The 22,849-nt window shown below is 39.6% G+C and overlaps 1 protein-coding gene across 2 annotated transcripts in view; it reads right to left on the bottom strand.

Moving 5' to 3' along the window:
• GAREM1 (GRB2 associated regulator of MAPK1 subtype 1) overlaps nt 1-22,849 on the bottom strand; it is a 177,835-nt gene that overhangs the window by 99,716 nt on the left and 55,270 nt on the right. For both annotated transcript variants that reach the window (XM_054583509.1, XM_054583508.1), the window contains exon 2: nt 17,070-17,210. In XM_054583509.1, the coding sequence (XP_054439484.1) occupies nt 17,070-17,210 (141 nt within the window). The remainder of the gene's footprint in view (nt 1-17,069; nt 17,211-22,849) is intronic.

Consider the following 22,849-nt stretch of genomic DNA (forward strand, 5'->3'; position numbering starts at 1 on the left):
ACCAGTGTTCCTTAAAAAGATGCTAAGTATATGAAGGACCAGGAAAATCTAGATCTACTAAAAGTAATGCTTAGCAAAAGGACAGTTCATTACAGTTTATAAAGTCAATATGTTTAACATTCACAAATATTGCTATCACTACTATAAAAATGTGAGAACTGAGAGAGGACAAAGGCACTTTTTGAGGTTACAGAGATGGTAATATAAATTGCAGGGGCAAGCACTAAAATCTAGGACTTCTGACTCAAAGTCTAAAACCCAGTCCACGTCACCAAAAGTCTGCACACATGACCTTCTAAACACTGGTGGGACTGCAAATCCCAGGCTATGCGGGCTTTTTCACAGGTTCATCTGAGTTTCTATCTTACTCATTCAGAACAATTAAACTGAGTCAAGAATCACTCGAGAAACCCAATACATTCAAAAGGTGCCAACTGGAGCAATCTTTTCCTTGAATTAGGTCTTGTGTAGGTACAGCATTGTTATGCTAGATGTCCTGCCCACCTGAAAGGCAATCCAACTGGACATCATTGGGTTAAAGGCAGTGGTTGGGAGCTGGATCCAGTGACTTGGAATTGATTCTGATATTGAATGGATTAAAAATAGACAATGGTACATGCCTGGCTCTTCCGTCCAATTTATATCTACTTTGTTTGGAAAATGATCAAATAAGTTTGTCAAGATTCAGTACTGACTTTACATGGCCATTCAAAAACAAGAACTGCCACAACCTGCTATTGTGCAGTCACACAAGTACTGCCAGGTACCTTAATTTCCAACAGGCGGTCTGCATGGACTTGGTTGAGTTTGAAAAAAATGTGGACAATAATCTTAAGAAAATTGTCTTATCATACCTCATCATCTGTAAACAAGATCCTCCATGTGAAGGTAGGAGGAATTTTAAATATTAAATCTATACATAACATTGAACATGTTTTCGCATGCTAACAGAGGATCACTTTCTTACCAAATAATGGATGAGTTGACATCTCAAGGTTTAACTGTCTTCATTAAGGTCAAGCAAAATAAGGTCTTTGCAAGGGAAAAAACAATGTATTCTGGATGCTGTGTTATACTATTGGGTTGGCCAAAAAATTCGTTTATTTTTTTCCATACAATGGCTCTAGTAGTGCTTAGTTATCATTAACTTCATTTGAAACAATTTTGTTAGACCGTATTGTGACAGCTGTCATATCAGCAAGTATTTTTTTTTAAAAACCATCAAAATTGGTGAATTTTTGTGGTCATTTTAATATTGACGGAAGAAAATAATAATATTTTTGGCATAGTGTGCTTTATTATTTCAAGAAAGCTAAAAACGCAACTGAAACACACAAAAAAGACTTGTACAGTGTATGGAGAAGGTGCTGTGACTGATCAAACGTGTCAAATGTGACACGTTTGCAAAGTTTGCAAAGTTTCTTGGTACTATTGACATTTTGGCCAAATAGTTCTTTGCTGTGGGCCTGTCTGATACAGTGGGAGATGTTTAGCAGCAGCCCTGGCCTCTACCCACTAGAAGCCAATAGTGGGAGAGAGCCGACACACTCAAAATATCCAAATCGATAAAGTCATTGGTGAAAATGAAAAACATATCTTTTATTTTACAGAAAAAAACTAAATGGACACTTTGGCCAACCCAATACTTTGTAAAAGTTACATTTTCCACTTGGCTATTTCTAGTATATTAGAAACATTACTGATTTTATGACCTAATCTTACATCTGACCACTAAGCTCTGATATTAATTATAATCTCTGGTTCAGTTGATTTATTTGAATTTTCTAGTGAGACAAATCATATAATATTTTTCCCTGTTTTCCAATGTTTGAAATCCCATTTCCTTTTTTGTTTTACTACATCAACTACAAAATAACAGCAACAGCAGCAGAGAACACTGACCTGGTTCTCAGGACATGACTGGTGCTTTTCTGAGCACGGCGGTTATAAGCTCATCTCGGGCCATCACAAGTATGGCATAGGTATTATTATCTCCATTTTATAAATGATAAAAATGGGCACAAAAAGGTTAGGCAACATATGTACAAAATAAGATAACCCCTATAGGGCTGAGCCAGGACAATGAGCCTCCACTGTTCCTCATTATTTTGGTATATAATACAAACTCAAGTTTTGAGTTGGAGAGAAAAATTCAAGCTGTTAGGCTACCATTGTGGACTGAATGCCCCATCCCGCCATTCACATGTTGAAATCCTAAAGCCCAGTGTGATAGTATTTGTGGGTAGGGCCTTCGGGAGGTGCTTAGGTCTTGAGGATGGGATCCTCATGAATGAAATTATTGCTCTTATAAGAGAGACCCCCACAGAGCTCCCTCTGTGAGGAGGACTCAGCGTGAGACACAGTGAGAAGTCTGCCTCTGCAACCTGGCAGAGAGCCTTCACCAGAAGGAGACCAAAACTGTGAGAAAATAAATCTCTGTTGTTTGTAAGCCACACAGTCTGTGGTATTTTGTTACAGCAGCCTGAATGGACTGAGTCAGCCACAGGAGACTAGACATGAAAGTGGGAACCCTCATCTCGTTCCCGACTCTAATGAAGTCGGTATTACCTTGTTATTTTTTGCCATAAGGGAGGGAGGGAGGAATTTGAGTCTTTGCCAGGAATCACAGAGCTGACCCAAAGTGTCTCCTGCCACCTCACCTCTGGGGGCCCATGTCATTCAAGGTCTAGCTTTCCTACCGGGCTGGTGCAGCTCTGCCCAGCTAGCTGGTCAAGCATGAAGACAGTGGTTCGGGGATGATGGGACACCAGCAGCAACACACTCGATGGCTGCCACGTGGGAGCTCATTAAAACCACACTGGCATAGAGAAGCCAATTTCTTTATGGTTCTTGGAACAGGTCAAATGCATCACCTGATTTTCCTTCTACGACCTTACAAAAAGGCTGCTCACTCGCTGTTCAACAATGTGTGTAAATGTGTGCATATCCAGGAAGTGAAAGGAAGTTATATGTGCCAGGAATTCTGTAGGCCAGCTTAAAAGTCTTTATTCTTTATGTGTCTATAGATGTCTGCCCTGTTAATCCAGACGGGGAGTTTTTGTTCAAATAAAAGGACTGCTCTTTCCCCTACCTGTTTACATGTTAGAACCTAGAAGACAGGTCTGCAGAGGGCTCCAGTGGAATGTGTCAGCTTTTCCTGCTAGATGAACAGGAGAACGAGAGCTAGATGAGTAGAACACTATGTGTATCTATTGTTGACAAGAGGGTTAAAGGTAAAGGAAAGATGGAAAAACAGAAAGAACAATTACAGCCTCGACTGACATGCTTTCACATACCTGAGATTATACCCGTCTTCATGATTCACCCCAGCTGCCTGTGAGAGACTCTGGAATGGCCCCAAGAAACAATAGAATGTATTATTTTTCATCTCTACCTTCCCTATGCAATTTGCTAGTCACAAAGGGCCAGCCCCACCTGCCACCAAAGGGTTATGTCTAAAACATAAATATAATATCATGGGAGTGAACTCCCTGTTACTGGGATACAGAGCAAACCCAGGAGGTTCTTAAGAACCTGGCACCTGGCCACAGGGGCAGGTTTCAGGCTAAGGGCTCAGACTTCGCAGCTGAACGGCTGCAGGTTCGAATCTCAACTTCACCATTGGCTAAGACCCAAAAACCTTGGTTTCCTCATCTAGAAAGGAACAGTTTTTAAGATTAAATGAGATCATGGTTCGGCATGATGCACAGGCACAGCCACCACACAGCTGATGCTCCTGGGTATTCACTCGGTGGGTCTCAGGTGTCACCATCCCTCGTCTCCAGCTGTCCCCTACTTTCCGCAGCACTACCCAGCATGTAGTAGGTATTCGATTATTCCATCAATGTCTGACTATATCCAAAGACATACAGCAGCACTGCTTCAATGTATTCTCTCCTTCCCATCTGGACTTTCTATGCAGTTGCTTAAAGTTGAAAAAAAAAAGTGTGGTTAAAATGTTGGGAAGGGAGAGAATTAGCAACACAAGAGAACTGATGATATTTCTATTGAGGGAGGGGGTGTCCCAGATACAACATGCGAGATTCTTAATTTCAACAGCATTGTAAGAACTCTATGTTATGCTGATACATGGTGCAATTTGAAGCAGGTAGACCAGGTTGCACAATGTTGCTTTCATTCTTTTAAAATCTGTTTATCCTAGGTATTTACAGATCTCCCCGTTTTGAACATAAAGGGAGAAGAAAAGAGCCAGGGTAGTCCTGGAGAATAAAAGCTTTGCAGCTAAAGCGATTGCTCCTTTGCTGCCCCCTGAAGTGTTCTGCCATGACACACATGATTGCTGTCAGCCTCATGCAGTGTGAGCAGAAAGTGATGTCCATTCACAAACTATTTACCTTTTTTTTTTCAGACCAGGCAAAGGCTTGTTATGCTTTAGAAATGAACTCTGACACTGGTTTTCTAGGCAATGTCTGTCTGGCAGCCTCTGTCCAAAAAAGAATTTTTGGTAATATAGCAGAAAATGAAACTGGTTACCAATAATAATAAGGACAAGGCAGTAATAATAATAATAATAATAATAATAAGTATCTAGGTCTCTCTTGCACCAGTGACCCTGTGGCCTGGAAAGCTCTTTGTTATCACAGGATGTTCAGCAGCATTCCCAGTTCCCACCCGCCAGGTTACAGCAGGCCCCTCCCCAACTCGTGCGACAGCCAAAAATGCCTCTGCATGTTGCCCAATGTCCCAGGGATGGGAAGGTGGGTACAAACGCTCACTTCGTCGAACAACTTGTTTGCTCAAACTCAGTTAAGAGCTACTGGTCTACTATTGTTAAAGAAAAGAAAACTATCATTTTTTCCTTAAATAAGGAAGTAACAGTTAAGAATTGTGACATTGTGTAACAGATGTTTTGATCTCAACAAGTCAACCTCTAATACATATATTCCCCTTCACAGAGAAATTTCTTTATCATAGTACTGAAAATAGATAACCAGACTATTTCATTCAATTCATCGAACTTTACCCTAGATTTTTAAACAAAAACAATTCATACTGGTTGTAGATAATAAGCAATTGCCAAATATAGGAAAACCTATTAAGTCTTTATGGTACCTATCTTTTAGACCTTGAGATTTTTGTACATTTTTTTTCCATATTATCTGCTCCCATACTCCAAACATACTTTTCTGGGGAACTCCTACCTCTGATGTACCTGGCAGACCCAATTAAAAGGATAAAAGCATCATTGCCAATCTAGAATTCTAATACCTGAGATGATGAGGAAACTTCTACTAGAAGGACCCTAGTATCCCAAAAGATCACAAAGGAGTTTTAAAAGAAACCCGAACATTTTCTTACTCACTTATTTTCAGACAGATTTTATTTTGTTGACAAAATATATTTTAAGAGAAAAGAGTTTTTTAGCATAAAAGAAAATGGTAGAAATAAATTAGCACCACTTGGAAAAGTGTGAGTGAATAGTGCCTATGCCTGGGAAGTTAAAGAAAAGTTTATTTCCTTAAAAACCAGACCAAAAAAACCTCAGAACACCTTTCTCTCCGTTTTTCTTGTTTCTGATACCTAGATATCAACTTCTCCTTCCTCAGCACTGCCCTCAGCCTAGTTCAGGACTTCACTCTCTTTCATCGGGTCTATTTCAACAACTTTCTATCCGGTTTCTCTCACCTTCCTCTCATCCTTCATTCCAAACCAGTGGGAGAGGTGGGGGTGGAGGTGGGGAAGTTTGACAGCCTCATGTCATCTTTTTAAAAGGAAAGTTATGTGAGGGATCCCCCCCCCGACCCGAGGCCCAGAAATTACAGTTCCCATTAGTCATTTAGAATTCAAATGTCTTCACTTTTGTTCCAAGCTAGGTTTTTAATCTTATTTTCTAAATACTCCTTCCTTTTCTATCTGATAAATAATTTACATTATCTTTACTATTGCCCATAATCTAAACCTTTGTTCAAGCCAGTACTATGTCTAGAATGCCCCTTTCCCCCGTGTTCACTGGCAGGCCCTCACCTCCCACCTGCAGGGAGAACTGACGTCTCCTTACTGGCAGCTCCAAGGCATCTGCTTGTGCCTCCATTAGAGCGCTCACAATCGCTGCTCTAGCACGTAGGGGCTTAGAGCACTCAATCGCGTGCCTGCTCCACAGAAACAAGAAACCAGACTTCTTCTCTAGGTATCTTCATAAACCTACTAAAAAAAGTTTGTCCTTTAACGATCAGTCAATTTCAGTTTGGTCAAAAATATTTATCGAGCCCTTAAATGAGTTCAGCATGAGCTAGATTTTATGGGACAGGACTGCCCTCAAGGAGCCTTCCGTGGAGAGGAGAGTAAGAGCAAGACGTAGACACTCTTGGGCACAACGAATGAGAGATTCCAAAGTGGAAGAATGAGAAAGGGCCTGATCTATATACATGATGTGGAAAATGAAGAAAAGCTTCTCAAGGAAGGTGGGATTTGAGGTAGGATTTCAAGACTGGGTGGTGGCTCTGATGTGCGAGCCCTCCAAGTACTAGAAACAGGGAGGATGGGGCGCTACCTAAGGAACGACAAACAGCCCAGTGTTGGGGTGGGGGGCTGGCACCCAGCAGGCTGTCTACCGTAGAGTGGTCCTTTTAGTCCAGCGGACAGACCCCAGACCTCGGCTGCCAGGCCTCAGAAGGGCCCTGCGTTAGACAAGAGTCTGCATTCACATGGAGGGTGCCTCTAAAAAGTTGAGGTCAGTGGTCAAACAACTGAGCCATAGTTGAGATAAACTAGCCTGACAATAGCACAGCTGACTGACAGGAAGAGAAAAGGAGGCACTTGGGTCCTTGGAGCAGGTGAGACTGAGTGAGAAGAGTTCGGGAGGGGGAGCAGCCTGGATAGGGATTGTGGAGACAACACCAACAAGGTGCACAATCACTGCAGGCTCCTGAGGTGGACAGAAGACTAAAATTCCCACCCAAAGCCAACACGATGAAATGGCATGAAGGGCTGTAACGGAAAACATAACTGGGTATTAAATTCATGAAAATACAACAGACATGAAGGGAGAAATGGAATATTTCAACTGTTAATGTACCTGCTGCATTTCATTTACCTATGGTGATTTTTAATGTTGAAAAAAAAAAATCTCCGTGTTTATTTTGCTTGTCTCACCCTCATAAAGTGGCTTGACTCACTCTTAGGGACAAAGCCCATTATGTTCTATTAACCACTTCTAACAATCTGGAGGCCCCAGTGATGTACGCCTAACTAAAAATGCCGCACATGAAGAGTCCGAATCCTCTCTCCTCTTGCCCTAAACATCAGAGGAGTTTGCATGGTACACGTGCTTTGCTGTTTTTCTATGTATGCATACGCCCGACAACCACATAGATGGGTAAGTGGTTTAACAGAAGGCCAGCACACAATTTAACTGGAGAATGAGTCACAAAGGTAAGTGGTTCCAATTCTTAGAAACGGAGTGGAGTGACTTCAGGAAGTTTTACCAGCACAGCGATCAGTTGTGGGAGGCATTATTAAGCCTGTTTTCTGCAAAGAAAAAAAGAGCTCAAAGCAATTCCTGAATGCTGAAAGGGAACCTTTTGAAAGGTCACGCTACTTCTTAGAGGTACAGATTCAAGATGGAAATCGAATTATGAAGTAAGGCAAGCTCATCCCCGCCCATGCTATAAACACTCCATTAACAGTGTGGTTTCAGGAAGCTTGTTCAAACTTTCCACCTGATGTTAATCACATTATCTCATAGGTTAAATTATAGTTGAACCAGAGTTATCCCTTTCAGAAACCAACTTTCCATTCAGTACCAAACGCAAGTAGAAAAGAAATAGAAACGAGCAGCCCAGGAGTTTTGAACCTCAAACACTGTCTCCGTTCTGTGCCAGAGTTTTTGTTTTGTTTTATTGTCTCGACCGTGGGTTTTCTGTTTGTAGATGATTTTCAAGCATTCTGAGAGTAAACATGGTACAGTATGAAAATAGCCACAAGGGATTCTTTAATTTTTTTTATTCAAGTTACTTTACTAATGTTTTTAGATCAAGAAAAGACACATAGCATGACTCCAAATAACTTTCTACTGTGTTTGCTCATGTTCGCCCTTCCCGTATCTCCCATAAAGCTCTTATTTTAAGAAGAAGCTAATAAAGGAAACTGTCTTTCTCCCCAAACCTGACATACACATGCGCGCACACACACACTCCTTTCCTCCTTTATGTTTAAATCACTACTACCAAAAGGGTCAGCCCCTGGAACCCAGCCAGAGCCGTGAGTAATCAAGTCTCCCTAGGAAGCCACTGGCTGGATGGTTCCCCCATGCTGTGAGAACAGAATCACGGCAGTCTGAGTTCACCTTTCACTGGCTGGTTTCCACACATACTTCACACCGGAACAAAACAACCCAGTGAAAGAACTTTCTTTCACTCTTACAGAAATTACTGAAGACTATAAATCAAAGAGGATTCAGGGATGGGGGCTGAGTGGTTTTGGTAAGAACACCACTAAGAGTTCTACAATACACTGGTTAATATGTCAGTTAATTTTTTCCTTTTTATTACAAAAATTTTCTAACACATAGGAAATTAGAGTAATGTGAACATCCTTTACCATTCACCTAGACTTAATAACTTTAACAGCTTGTCCTATATTCATCTATTTTTATGGATTTTTTTGCTAAGTATTTTATAAATTTTAATCACATTTCTCCCCTAAATAATTCACTACGTACCTGTGAAAACATATTTCCCTTCATAACTATAATACTAGAATCACATTAACAAAATAAAAATAATTCCCTAATATCTCATCATGAATATTACTCAAATTCAAATTTCCTTGGGTGATCATTCTTAAGCATTTAGAAATGAGACTGGAAAGCTATACCAAAGGTTAATAACAATTCTCAAATCATTCTTTTATTGAAGGCAGACACTTAAATTATTTCTTTATCTCTGTTTTGAGTTAAAATACTGGGTGAATACCCAGGTGTGAAAGACACAGCCACCTAACCTCTGACCACAAATGCCATGTTATAGCAGCTACAGAAGTAACATCATTAAGTAAAGAATTTGAGTAGGAGAGAGTAACAAATGTCTCTCAATGAAAAAAAAAACAGTAAAGACAATTTCCCAGACACCAAGTTATCAATGTTGTTACTTAATTAGCTCTCCCTCTTTTCTCTTTTGAATCATTCTTCCTAAACTAGAAAGAGTCTTTGGACTCCATTATTCTTTAAAAAAATGAATATTAAAAGCCATTTGCTCCTATGTCCTATCTCTTGGCTTCCTTTTAATATATCTTGACAAAATTATTGGGTTGGCCATACATCCATTTAGTTCTTTCTTTCAAATGAAGCTAAAACAACTAAGCAGTACTAGAGCCACTGTAAGGAAAAAACTAAACACACTTTTTGGCCAACTCAATAGCTGATCCTTGCTTGCTGTCGTACTTTCTACTCATTTTTAACCCCCTTTTAAAATCTAATTTCCTCCCTTTTATTCACTGAGGTGCCCTTGTGAAAATCACCAATTTCCTTAGTCACACTTAAAAGACCTTTCCTTTCCCAGGCCTGCGGGGGGTGGGGGGGTCCTCCCTGCACCCAGCAGGTGCCCCGCTCTGCCCTCGTCCCCCGCCCCCCCCAACTGGGCTGTCCTGAAAGCTCTTCCTGTCTTTGCTTTCTTCCCGGTAATTTACTCAGGGGCAGGAATGTCACCTGGGTGCAGATGACATATAAATGTGGAAAAGGTTATGATAAATATATATTTACTTAATTTTCCCCTCGAGCTAGGAGAAAAAAGTGAAAGTTTTAGTTAACTTGCTAATTCTAACAACAGATCTCTCTTCTGTAAGCTGGTCGTAAAGCGGCCTTTCATGTGGAAGGTGACTTCCAACACTTTCTGGGGCAGAGAGATGAGGGAAGCAGGTCTGGAGCCACAAAGCCTGGTCCAAATCACACCTATCGGCTGTGTAATATCCCAATATACTTATATCTCTAAACCTCAGTTTGTACTTGTGCAAAGTGCAAATAATAAAAGAACCTGTCTCATGGCATTGTTGTGAAAGCTACATGCAGAAATAAAAGGAAAATGCTGAGTTATCAAAGTGCATAGAAAATATTAAGCACTAAATACATTTTAGTTATTGCTAATGTAATCTAAAGATTCTATTATGAAAAATGGTTATTTCCTAGATATTTATCTAGGAAATAGATATCTAATATTTATTACTGGAAAAATTGGCTGGGATAACATTCATGAAAAGAGCATATTTGCCCTGGCTGGTGTGGCTCAGTGGATTGAGCACTGCCTGTGATCTGAAATGCTGCTGGTTCGATTCCCTTTCAGGGCACATGCCTGGGTTTTGGGCCAGGTCCCCAGTTGGGGGCATGCAAGAGGCAACAGATTGATTGATCTTCCTCTCAGATACTGATGTTTCTCTTCCCCTCTTTCTTCCTCCTTTCACCTCCCTTTGAAAATAAATAAATAAAATCTTTTTTAAAAAAGGATACTAATTTATTGGTTTGGACTATTTCAAAGAAAGTTTGGTTACTGTCCATTTATCACCTAAGCTTTATCCCATGTAATAGAGACAGTACACAAAGTGTTCAACACTCGTAGTTACTTTTGTGAACAGATGATTCATGCTAATTAAACTCACAACCCAAGAGAATAAAATTAGCTTGTTTCGACATTTCCTTTTGTTCAGTAATTACAATTCAAGGTTATGTTAGATACCACATTAGTATAATTTTGCCCGAGAGACAGACAGTACAGATCTACATGTCTGTTTTTCTAAAAACAGGCACTGAGGATATAAATGCAGGTGCTCGCTGCGTAAGGGCCTTGCAGACTTCCCAGGCAATTCTTCCCACCCTTGCACTCCTGTGTCACTTATTTCTGTATATATTGTAGCGAGAAGGGAAGTACTGACATCATTTTAGCTTGTTATATATTCACCGGATTTGCAGGAAGATGAGAATTTAAAAATAGAAGCCAAACGTGGCTGGAGTGTATCTCAGATGCTTATGTTCAAGTAGCAATCTGTTCATCCGCGATGAGAGCTCGCATTCCATCGGATGATTTGAATTTCCATACGCCCAGTCAGAATTCCAGTACTTCTCAAACTGATGACGCACAGATACCCAGCCACCTCCCATCTCACCCATTTCGTTTCTCAAAGCTGTACCTCTACAGAGAATTCTTTCTGGGTTGGTTTTCAAGAGACGGGTGATCACGAGGAGGCAACATTTATTTCGTACTCATCACGTGCCAGGCACAGTGTTGGGTCACTTACACCACTCAGATCTCAGAGAATCTTCACAACATTTTTAAGGCAAATCTCTATTTTATAAACTGGAAACCTGGAGATTAGAAGGGCATATAGAATTCCAGAGGCAATGGCATATCCAGGTTTTTGTGGAGCCTGAACTTTATATTAGTTTATAAAGGAGAAAAAAGAATCAAATTATGAATTCTAAATTACATTTAAGGCCCTAGAAGGGGCAAGTATTGAAGAGGGACCCTGACACAGGAGCTTTTGTGGTAACTGACCTGGATCGCTTGATCGACCACTCAGAGCTACAGAGAAAGGAATACGATGAATAGAAAGATGAACCGCAAAGTGACAATCGTTCATCTTTAGAAACTCTTGCTATAATTAGGTAGCACTAGGTTTTAAAATTTTTGTTTAAACAGATGTTATTGTTGTTGTTGTTGTTGTTGTTTAATAATGGGATAAAAGGAGGGAGGGGGAAGGGTGAGTTAACTGTCTGATCAAGTGCCCAACAGTAATTTAGATGGTCTCAGGCAGCAGAATGCAGAAAGATTCCAATTTCTGTATTGTACATTTCTTAGGAAACATATGCCTTTTGAGGAAGCACCAAGAAGTGAGAAAACTTACCTAAAATCTATCTGTGATGCCTCTTGAATAAAACTTGTGTGAAAGCAGCAATAATTTTTCTGAACACAATGCCAATTTTTCTTGAGTGGTTTCTCCACTGTTAGCAAAATATGTGATGCTGACTGAACACATTCTCTCTCTCAGAATCAATTGCTTGTTATACTAAGAAAACTCTTTTTATCCAAAATTAAAAACGTCTTTTGCTAGAATGAGGGAAGTCTTTATTTTTTCCCCAAAGCACATCTAATAATTTCAGAATTCAGAATAAGGCAATGTTATTACCACTGTATTCAGGGCGCAATTCTGATAGAAAACTTCAACTCATAGCTACCTTTTCTCAAAGTTCACACGAAAATTTCTGACAAAGAATATGGGAAAAGCACTCTGAATTAGGATTTCCTAAAAATGCTGAGTTTTACTACTCTGCAGAATATGTGTGAAGAGAGCGGCACGTGAATGCCCAGGCTGGACTCTGCGTGGTTCCCAGGGACACAATTTACAGCGACCACAAAGTGCGCGGGGCGGCCTGGGAAGGACAGAGCAGCGGTCCCGACTGGAATAGTAGACTGACTGAAAACAACGGTTGCTACCGATCTTAGAAAATAAGGACAGGCTTGAAAACAATGAAAAGAGGCGTATCATAGAGATTCATCAGACAGTGTGTACCCAAATGGCTACCTTTGGGACAATTTGAGCATCAAAATAAATAAGGACAGGAATATATTATAACCTACAGAATGGAAAATCCATAACTCCACGCTGATAAGTGAATATGTAAGTGGAAAAGAAGAAAAATCTCTTCCTTATAGTAGAATGGCAACTGACAAATGTAAGAAGGAATGATGGCGTTAAGTTAGAAATGCGCCTTTTTCTCACCTTCATAGTAAAAATTGAATCAGACAGAAGACATCAACAGTGGCTCAAGGTGTGAGGGGGCAAAGTTAGAGCAGGAACAAGACACATACTTACAGAATCTCAAAGTATTTCCTTTCAAATGTTCTAGTAATCACAAAGTCAATGGTAATAATACAGCAGAGAAATCAGACAACATCTTAACCAAGGGATCAAAATTAATGTCACCAATAAGGGACCAAGGGCCATCCCATGTGTCCAGATGTGACTGCCTGAGAAGGAGCCATCATGTCCACGGCAATCCAACCAAAAATGCGTAACCTAAACCTATCACAAGGAGACTGGGAAACCCAGACTGAAGGCTCTTCTATTAAACAACTTGCCTACGTTTTTTAAAAATGCCAGGAAATACAAGGAAGGCTGAGGAAACTGTTCCAAGTAAAGGAGGCTAAAGGGACGTGGTACTGAAGTACAGTAAGTGGTCATTGGCTGGATGCTGTCCTGAAGGGGAAAAATGCAATAAATGTCATTATTGGGACATCTGACAAAACTGGAACATGGACTGTAGATGAAAGTATTAAATGTTCTGAATTTACTAATTGCACTGTGGTTACATATAAGAGGATATCCTTGCTCTTAGGAAATAAACAGAGAAGTATTATGGGGATATATGCTGCCTACTCTCAAATGATTCAAGAAAAATAAGAGTGATGTGAATGTGTACGTGTAGACAGAGAGAGAGGCTGGGAGGAAAAGAGTAAGACAAACACAGAAAAATGATGTTAAAAATGTGTGAAACTAAATTGATGGTATAAAGGAATAAATTATGCTATTGCAACTTCAAAATAAAATGTTAAAAAAAACCACAGCAGCCAAAACAATTTTGAGGGTTATCAGTGTTCAGCTTGCTTTAATAAGCAGAAAAGTAATTCGACTTGTAATTAGTGCAAAATAGAGAGTTAAATTTTGTTGTTATCATTATCATAATTATCACCATGAACACTTACGGAGCACTTATTAAGTGATAAGTACTCTGAAAGGTGTTTCACTTGTATTACCTCTTAGCTTTCACAACTACCCTAGGGGAAAGGAACTGCAGTTATCCCCACTTTATAGATGAGGTAACGAAGGTTTAGAGAGATTTAGTAACTTGCTCAAAGTAATTACTTTTACTCTATTACTGTAATTAATTACAGTAATACAGTAAATGGCAGAACCAGAAATCCAACTTGGTTGGTGACAAAGCTGGTAGGACTTATTACTATGTTAAGCTTATTTAATTTTAATTATTCATTAATTTTTCTTAAAGAAAGAGAGGTGAATCTCAACCTAAATGAAATTCTGACCAATCAGTAAAATCTACTTGGCTAAGGATTTCTTCTGATTATAATGACAGCACTAAATAAATCAGAGAGACATGAATGATATTTTTGGTGTCCATAATTTATTTTATGCTCTCTTTCTTCCAAGGGTTGAACTTGGTAACACACACATTCTTTGAAAAAATATACCAATATGTCCTTTGAAATGATCTTAACAAATGTCTCATAAACCATTTGGTCCTTGCTATGGAATAAACGTTTGTGCCCTTCTAAAGTGAGAGTTGAAGTCTATATCCCCAGTGTGATGGCATTTGGAGGTGGAGGCTTTGGGAGGTAATTAGGTCATGAGGGTTCCACCTAATTGAATTGAATTAGTGTCCTTACAAGAAGAGACATAAGAGAGATGATTACTCTCTCTCCACCATGTGAGGACACAATGAGAAAATGACCATTTGCAAATGAGGAAGTGGGCCGATTTGTCAGTGCCTTGATCTTAGACTTCCCAGACTCCAGAACTGTGAGAAATAAATTTCTGTTGTTTATAGTCCATCCAGTGTATTGGTATTTTGTTATAGTAGCCTGAACTAGTACAGTTTTATTTTAAGTTTTTCTTCCTTTAATCTTTTCAATTAAAGTGGTGGATCTTAGTGTTCATATTTTGTTTTAGTCTCGACACTAATTTCACATAAAAAGATGTACCACTTGCAACACACTGCCTGATTTTCCAATTCAGTGTACTATTATCTTCATTGCAGATAAAGTGTAAGCTGCTAAACATACCATAGCTTTCTTCCCAGTGAAAGTTGAATGACTATTAAAAAAAAAGAAATAGTTCAAAAAAATAAAACATTTATAAATACTTGCAGGTGTTTGGGGAAATCTTATCATCTGACACAGGGAATGCCCATTCCAAAACAAAGGATCCCCAACCACGGCTGCATAATTTAACCACAGGAGGAGGCCAATGCACACTTAAGACCAATTAAACCAGAATTTCTGGAGATGAGACCTGAGCACTGGTCATTTTAAGTTTGTTGATGATTCCAATGTGTAGCCAAGTTTGAGGTTGCTAGATCGAGCATCTATAGCCATGAAGTATAGTATCTTTTGTGTACAGAGCGAAAGGATTCACAAGAGCTTTTCAGAATTGGTCTCACTAGTTCAGGGATGTACAGTCCAACCGGTGAGTGAAGGTATGTGTGTACACAGAAATAGTAACTGAAGGAAGACTGAGGACATGTGCCACATGAATGAGATATACAATGAGTTCATCAGGAGGCCACATGTGGATAGGAGGCACCTCCTGCATCCTCTAGATACAACGGCAGGTTCTGATATGAGCAAACCTGAGGAAGGCAACCAAGGCCAAGGAATGATGTAAATGGAGAAGTATCCCGTATATCCAGGCAACAGTGAGGTAACTACTAGCTAGAGTGGCAGGTTCTCTCTTCAGAGTAGAAAAGGTAAGTGTGAAGAGGTAGACCAGAACCAGAAGCTGGAGGGCCATGAGCATCAAGTCAGAGAGTCCAGGGCAATTTGGGGATTTGCGGAAATGATCAGATGAAAGCTCTCCTTTGGAGGACTGATCTGACAGCTATTCACATGAGTTTGGGAGAAAAGCCCAAAACTCTATTTACTAAGAGAGAAAAACACAACAGATTAGGTCAAAATGTATGGGAATGAAGTATAATCTTACACCTTCCTTTTCCGTTTTCCACAAAAGACAGGAACCAGATATTTGGGGCTGCTAAAACAGCACTGATCTCACCTGCGGTGGTTCTCACACAGGAGAGACTGGCGGCCTGGAGGGTCTGACTCATCCTCTTTCCCTTCGGCCTGGCTCCTGACCTACAGTAGTGACACTTTCTGCAACTACCAGACCCTCCTTTTCCATAAAAGGCTACTCCTTTGGCTGAGAAATATAATTCTAGAGGACAAAGTTTCAGGTAAGAGAAATGCTTTCTTATAATTTTTTTTGGGGGTGACTAACAGGGTTTTTGAGAAGATGGACGAATCCTAGGTCATACTGGCAATTAAAGACGTTTAGGAATAAAAAAGGGGGCCGAACATTCATTCGCTCAACAAATATCTACTGAACATGTATTAATACTATTTGCTGCTGTTCCAGGCAGTGGCAGGAAACACAGCAAGGTCCCTTTTCCAAATAGAAAACTCTCTGCGTACTGTAAGGTTTCACTCAAAAACATAATAGTAGTCTAAGACTACACAATTTAAAGCTAACTGCCTAAAGTGTCCTGCTACGGATCTTAAAAAGTTGAATAGTTAATAAAAGGTCAAGACCTTTTATATAATGAAGTATAAGCACCAGAGAAAGTATAGGGTAATAAATTCTTTTTTTTAAGACTGCGTTTATATATGTATATTCAAGCCACTAGATGGATCCTAAACTCCAAAACAGTATTAGCACATAATGCTGTTAATAAAAACCGAGTGGCATTGTTGAGCTGAGTGGAGTCCAAAGTGAGGTGAGAAGGCAGCTATTATTCTGATTTAACAAAAGCAGTGAGGTCATCTCAGCTGCCTGTGTTCTAAATGCCATGTTTGCAAAGAGGGGCACGTCCAGGTATCTGGACATCCAATCCAACGCTTTTAAAACCAGACAGATGCTCGCTTGTGAAATGAGATCTTGTGAAATCAGGCCATCAAAGTTGTTCACAAAAGCAACGTTCAAGTCGTGCCCAGGGTCATACGGAGACTTTGGAGCTCCCAGGTTTGCTACACATGACGACGGTCATTCCAAGACTGCAGAGACACCGCTTGTGTTCGTGAAATTTTCATTTTATAACTATCTAATAAGAATCCATGTTTAACTACATGCATTAATTAGAAATACCTACAACAAAATGAATCTCTGCTTTCAATGACTGACCAGACAACCATGCAAAAGTGTTTGATTTTTCTTTTTCTATGGCATTGTACAGTTTAGTTAGTAAACAATTCCTATTTTCTCACTGTGGAGAAAAAAAGTCAGCATATTCAAGTTCCCTTTGCCTCCCTCTTCTTGCCCCACGAAAGGAGTTTTACCTGCATAATGAACTGGGATCTCTATCTTTGGCCCAATGACATAGTGACCCTCCTCCAGGCTATGGGCGGTGATGGTGGTCCACTGCCGGCATGAGTGAATCAGAAGGTAGTCGTTTTCCCGCAGCCCTTCTATGCATTCTCCTAGAAAATATAATTTTTTATAAGAAACTTAGAATTAGCACATGCTTACTCCATAGTCTGAAATAAAATTGCATTAGTTAAAACTTCACTAGGGCAGAAGTTAATGGCTCATCCCAAAAGGAGATAAAATTCACTTATGAATTAGCAATAAAAAAAGCATTCCATGGCCAGTTGACAATTTCATTCAAGATTCTATAGAAATGTTTCTTAATTATTTGCAAAGAGATTTTCTAGTATCTCATTGACTTAAATAATTATATTTCAATGATTATAAAACAAATACTAAGTGTTTATGTTAGATAATACTTAGATGCTTTGCATATATTATTTCATGTAATACAGTAACATTATGAGGTAGGTATTGTTCCTTCTTTACAAGTAGAAAAAAAAAATCAGTGTTCAGAATGTTAAATAACATGTGTAAGCCCACAGACTGAATAAGCATTGAATTGTTTCCAGAGCTTATGCCCTTGAACACTACAATATTAACTACCAAAAGTAAATAATAAACTTATCTATCTCTTTTGAAACAGTCCTTGAAAATGCCTATTTCTCCTTTTAAATTTTACATGTTTTGCCAGTTTTCTCTGGCCTCCTAGCTAACTTCCCAATCAATTAAAAACAGTGAGGTTTAGAGCATACACAGAAGTTATTTTTCATTTTAATAATGTCTGATGTACTCTTTTAGCACTTGAACTGATGACAAACTATTTCAAAAGAGAAATCCATTCCCTCAAACTTAAAGATGGTTTTCTAGATGCTGAAATGACCCATGCCATTAATCCTGGCTTAGTAATTTTAAATGCTCAGTATTTTAAAAGAAAATACCTGAAAAAGGCTAATTTCTTTATACAGAAAACCAGCAACGTACTTTATTTTTGCTGTTTATTATATTGCAATAATTAAAAGAATTATTGGTGATTTAACTGCATTCTTTGAAGTGGCATTTAAAGATCCCTCAAAGATTCTTAAAAGTTTCAGTACTTTTTCAATTAAACAAAAAACAACTACAATGATCAACTTGGTTATCATAGCCATAAATCATCAAATTTGTTCCCAAACCAGTAAGGCCATAATCTTTAATATAGTCTTAATGCAGGAATATGCTATCTTTGTTGCAGGAAATACTATGAGTTAAAAGCTTTATTGGGGGTGGGGGAGGCACAGAAACAGGCTTCGAAGTGAAGACACCTTAGCAGCAGCGGGAGGGTCCTAGTGGGGAGGGATATATTTCCAAACCAGACTCCGCTGCCCCTCATGCTTTGGGAGAGCCAGGCTCATAAAGGTACCATCTGGAGAGGCCAGTTGTACTCACTAGCCCTTTGCATCTCTCAAGCATATCAGGGCAGGAAAGATCTAGAAGCTGTCCATAGTACAGCCCCCTCAGAGCTCCCCACCAAGTGTGGAGGGTGGAAGGGTACAAATCAGCAGCTGGGAGTTACAAGTAGGCGCTTCAGAGTCAGCAGGCCTGGTCTAGCCCCAGCTCTGCTCCCGGCACCGCGTGGCCCTGGGCAGGCCCCTTCTCTTCACCCAGGAGATGCGGCAACAACAGTCTCTGCTTCACAGAGTGGTTGGAAAAATGGTCAGTGGCAGCGACAGACACTGTGGAACACTGGTTTTCTCATATTATGTTAGGAGTGGTCAGGAAACATCAACTATTGATTTTATTTATTGTGAGATTTTCCTCCCTAAAATTTACACTGGAAGTTAGGTCATATTTTTCTTTTACAGGTGAGGAAATGATCTTCAGAGCAGTCAAGAAACTTGCCTAGAGCTATACAGCCAGTAAATGGCAGAAACTGACTTCAGGATCTCTTTCCCCTTCTTCCAACACCACACTGTTGCCTTGAAAACCATAGACAATAGCCCTGGCAGGTGGTGCTTAGCTGGTTGGGTGTCATCCTACAAACCCAAAGGTCACTGGTTCGATTCCCGGTGAGGGTACATGGCTGGATTATGTGGCCCCAGTTGGGTGTGTGTGAGACGCAGCTGATCAATGTTCCCCTTGCACAGTGATGTTTTTCTCACTTTCTTTCTCCCTCCCTTCCCCCATCTAGAATCAATAAAAGAAAAACATTTTTTTTTTAAAGAAAGCCATCAACACTAATTCAAGAATCAGTGAGAAACTGCCTTTTGGATTCAAGTCTCACTCGTTCACTGACAAGCACTGTTCCCAATGCTTGGGACACACATCAGAAAACAAAACTAAAGATCCCTGTCCTAGGACACTTGTCCAACGGGAAGGAGACAGATTACCAAGAATGATTAAATACAAATGAATCAGAAAGTGGAAGGTGCTTTGGGTAAAGCGTAAGAGGATCAGAAGAGAGCAGTTCGCAAGTTTGTCATTTTATCCGGCAAACATTTGTTTACTAATTTTGACTTTAAAAAACAGCTTTGAGATATAATAACAGACAAATATAGATATTTAAGGTGTACAATTTGATGACCAACAAACACTTACTGAGTATCTTTAATGCACAAATCCATGCGGGAGTGAGCAAAAATACAGGCATATTGGAATAAAAGAAAATTGCAGAGCCTGCATTATTCAATAAAAATATATAAATTGGTTTCAAAGCAGAAAAGAATTTTTGCTTTTGAATTTTTAAAAACCAATTTTGTTAAAGGTGTCCATCTAAGGAAATACTGTCTGAGCCTGACTCCTGGTTGTAAAATCTAAACAATGTCTGGCATCTAATTTTTTTTTTTTTACTTTAAAACAATTCCACAGGGTTTACAGAAAACAGCATTCATCAAGCTCCCTAACTACTTTGTGATTGTATAGGCTGTATTACAAATGTACTTCATAAAGGTCTGAATGTTACTAAAAAAATATTAAAAATATTCTGTCACACATTTAACAGAACTCTTTACTTGTACCTAATTACAGATAAGAGCTGTATGTTAACTCACATTTTGGAGGGCTGAATACTTGCTTATGTATTACCTCACTCCCTCCTCAGGGCAGCTGCAAGAACTGAGTCCCCTGGTGGAGGGAAGCCTCTCCAAGGCTCGTGCTCTGAACGGCCTGAATTGTACTCTGACCCCTGGCTACATATTGGGACACAGGAGGAAATTTCAGGCCTTGTGGGTACCTGGGTCCCAGTCCCAGAGGTTATGATTCCACTGGTCTGGTGTGCGGCCCAGCCCCACCTGCCCCCCCGGAACTTTTACAAGCCCCCTAGGGATTACAACGAACGTGCAGACTGGAGTCAGAACCACCGTTTTCCTTAGGGCTGCAGGCTTCTCCCCTCACACACAGGGATGACCAGCCCTTGAAGGAAGGGCAGCATTTGAGAGAGCAGTTACATGCTCATAGTTAGAACTGGACAGCAGCTAAGCCCAAGCAGCGCTGTTGTTTTCTGCAGTTCCCTCTGCCCCCCAACCCCAGCCCTCTCTCCGTGCCAGATGTCCTAGTGTTCACAAAATGACAGCGCCTAGAAATGGACTCTCCTGCTGAAGTAGAAGAATAGAGAAATGCAGGTGTGTGCACGGCATCGGAGGATTTTACTGTTCAACATTTGAAATAGAGGGACGTTATAGGTGAGTTTTTGGATGCCAAAATTATTCATCGTGTCTCCAGATTGAGGACACTCACTTTCCTTTGCATTTACGGCATCTGTGCCAGAGCTCTATCCTTTTCCACCACTTACATGCTTTCCGGAAAGACCTGGTCATCGTGTCTTCAGATACCTTTATTTGATTGATACTCATTTCTGATCCTTCCCCTTCAGTCCTACACTTTCTTATAATACCTCAACCATTAGGCTAAAAGCAATTTCTTTCCTTATTCCTAGAGCTTTTTTCCCCACTGAAGAAAAACTTTTTTGTTTTCACTGAATTCAAAATTGTTATGTGCTTTAATGATTTCCTGTAACAATATTCTCCCTGAACATTTTATAATTTCTCCTTATTTTAATTAGTTAGTTGCTAATTAATTGTTTCTTTCAGGATTTTCCTCCCCTGCAAATACTTCCTTTTTGGAACACCTTATTGCTTTTTTCATTGCAGGCAACATTTTAATTTCATGACTTCATGATTGCTCCATTTGCTATGACATCATCTCTTCACCTACTTTACCTCCTTCTCCTTACATAACCTTCCTTTACTCACCATGTCATTTGGACTGTAGTTCTTTGGGACAAAGAAATATTATCGTGGTGCCATGTTCTATTCTCCCAGTAAATATTTCTGGGTTGTTTGGAAGACATTAAAACATAGGACCTCCTACACTGAAAATGTTTGAGGATGCTAATGAAATAACATTTAATTATATCTGTCGGTTTATGTGGGATGAAACGTAACTAAAAGAATGAGAAGAGATTTTAGTTCTATCTACCTTCACAGATTCAAGGTAAGTTTGTATTTATAAAGAGTATTTAGAAAGAACAGCCTCTGTAACAAAACTTTGTGATTATTATAATCAGGAGATGTTGCTGGTATTGAAGGTTATGCACAGAGATATTTCTGTTAAGGTAGTCTCACTCCTGAAACCAAAAAGGAAAACTACAAACACATCATTGGCATAATGTCACAAAGTGTATTTCTCACATCACAGCTTGCTGTGTGGTCAGAGCACAGGGGGGCGGTTTGTTCCGCTACGTATTAATTAAGGAGCCCAGACTGCTGGCAGCTGTGCTATCTTCAGCTTGTTCCAAGGTCTTCCTGGGAATCAATATTCAGCCCTCAGCTGAGGAGAGAGCACAGAGGATGGCTTGTGGGCAGTTTTCATGGGCAAGGCCAGGATAGGAAGTGGGAAATGTCATTTCTGCTCACACCCCCTTGGTCAGAACTCAGTGGTATGGCACCACTGAACTGTAAGGAGGGTTGGAAAGCAAAAGAATCCTACCTGGTAGTCCGCCCCTGCCACTGAAGGTATTTTTTAAAATGTTTAAGTTGTAAGAGAAATACAGGGATCCGAGAATGAAACTCACTAGGATTCCTGTCTATGTGGAAAGGATTATAAGGTCAAGGAAACACATAATTAAAATCAAGCAGTCCTGTTTATTAACAATGAGGAAGTACAAGTAAAATGTTATCACTTGACCAGCTTTCCTTTTAACATTCGTAAAATAAAACAGTGCACAACTGTTAAATTAGATTTGTAGTAACTAGAACACATATCACAGAAACTTTTAATTTGCCCATTGTTGATAGATGTAGCTACAACACAAGGAACAGTTTATGTTCCTAACAGACAAAAACAATGTCACGTTCAGTAAATCTGATTCCCATTACACACGTATTAACAAATCAAATTATTTCAATGGGGCTTTATTAATCAGTCAACAGATATGTGAGTATCCATAACAGATAAAAACAATATCACGTTCAGTAAATCTGATTCTCATTACACATGTGTTAACAAAACAAATTATTTCAATGGGGCTTCACTAATCAATCAACAAACACGTGAGTATCCATCATAGACAGGGTCCTACCAATATTTTGAGGAGAAACCAAAAAAATTGGGGATAAAAGCATACTTAAAAAATAAATTGGCATGATAAAATTATATATTTGCGCTGCAAAGTGGAAATTCAGGTATTCTAAGAGTTGAAAAGATTAAAAGTGCACAACCCCAGAGATGAAACTCCAAACTGAGCTTGTTACTCTGGTGTGAAATACAACCCTAA

The sequence above is a fragment of the Pteronotus mesoamericanus genome, unplaced genomic scaffold, assembly GCF_021234165.1.
Source record: "Pteronotus mesoamericanus isolate MK-2021 breed Mesoamerican mustached bat unplaced genomic scaffold, CSHL_Meso_final contig_74, whole genome shotgun sequence".
In the NCBI taxonomy this organism is placed as follows: Eukaryota; Metazoa; Chordata; class Mammalia; order Chiroptera; family Mormoopidae; genus Pteronotus; species Pteronotus mesoamericanus.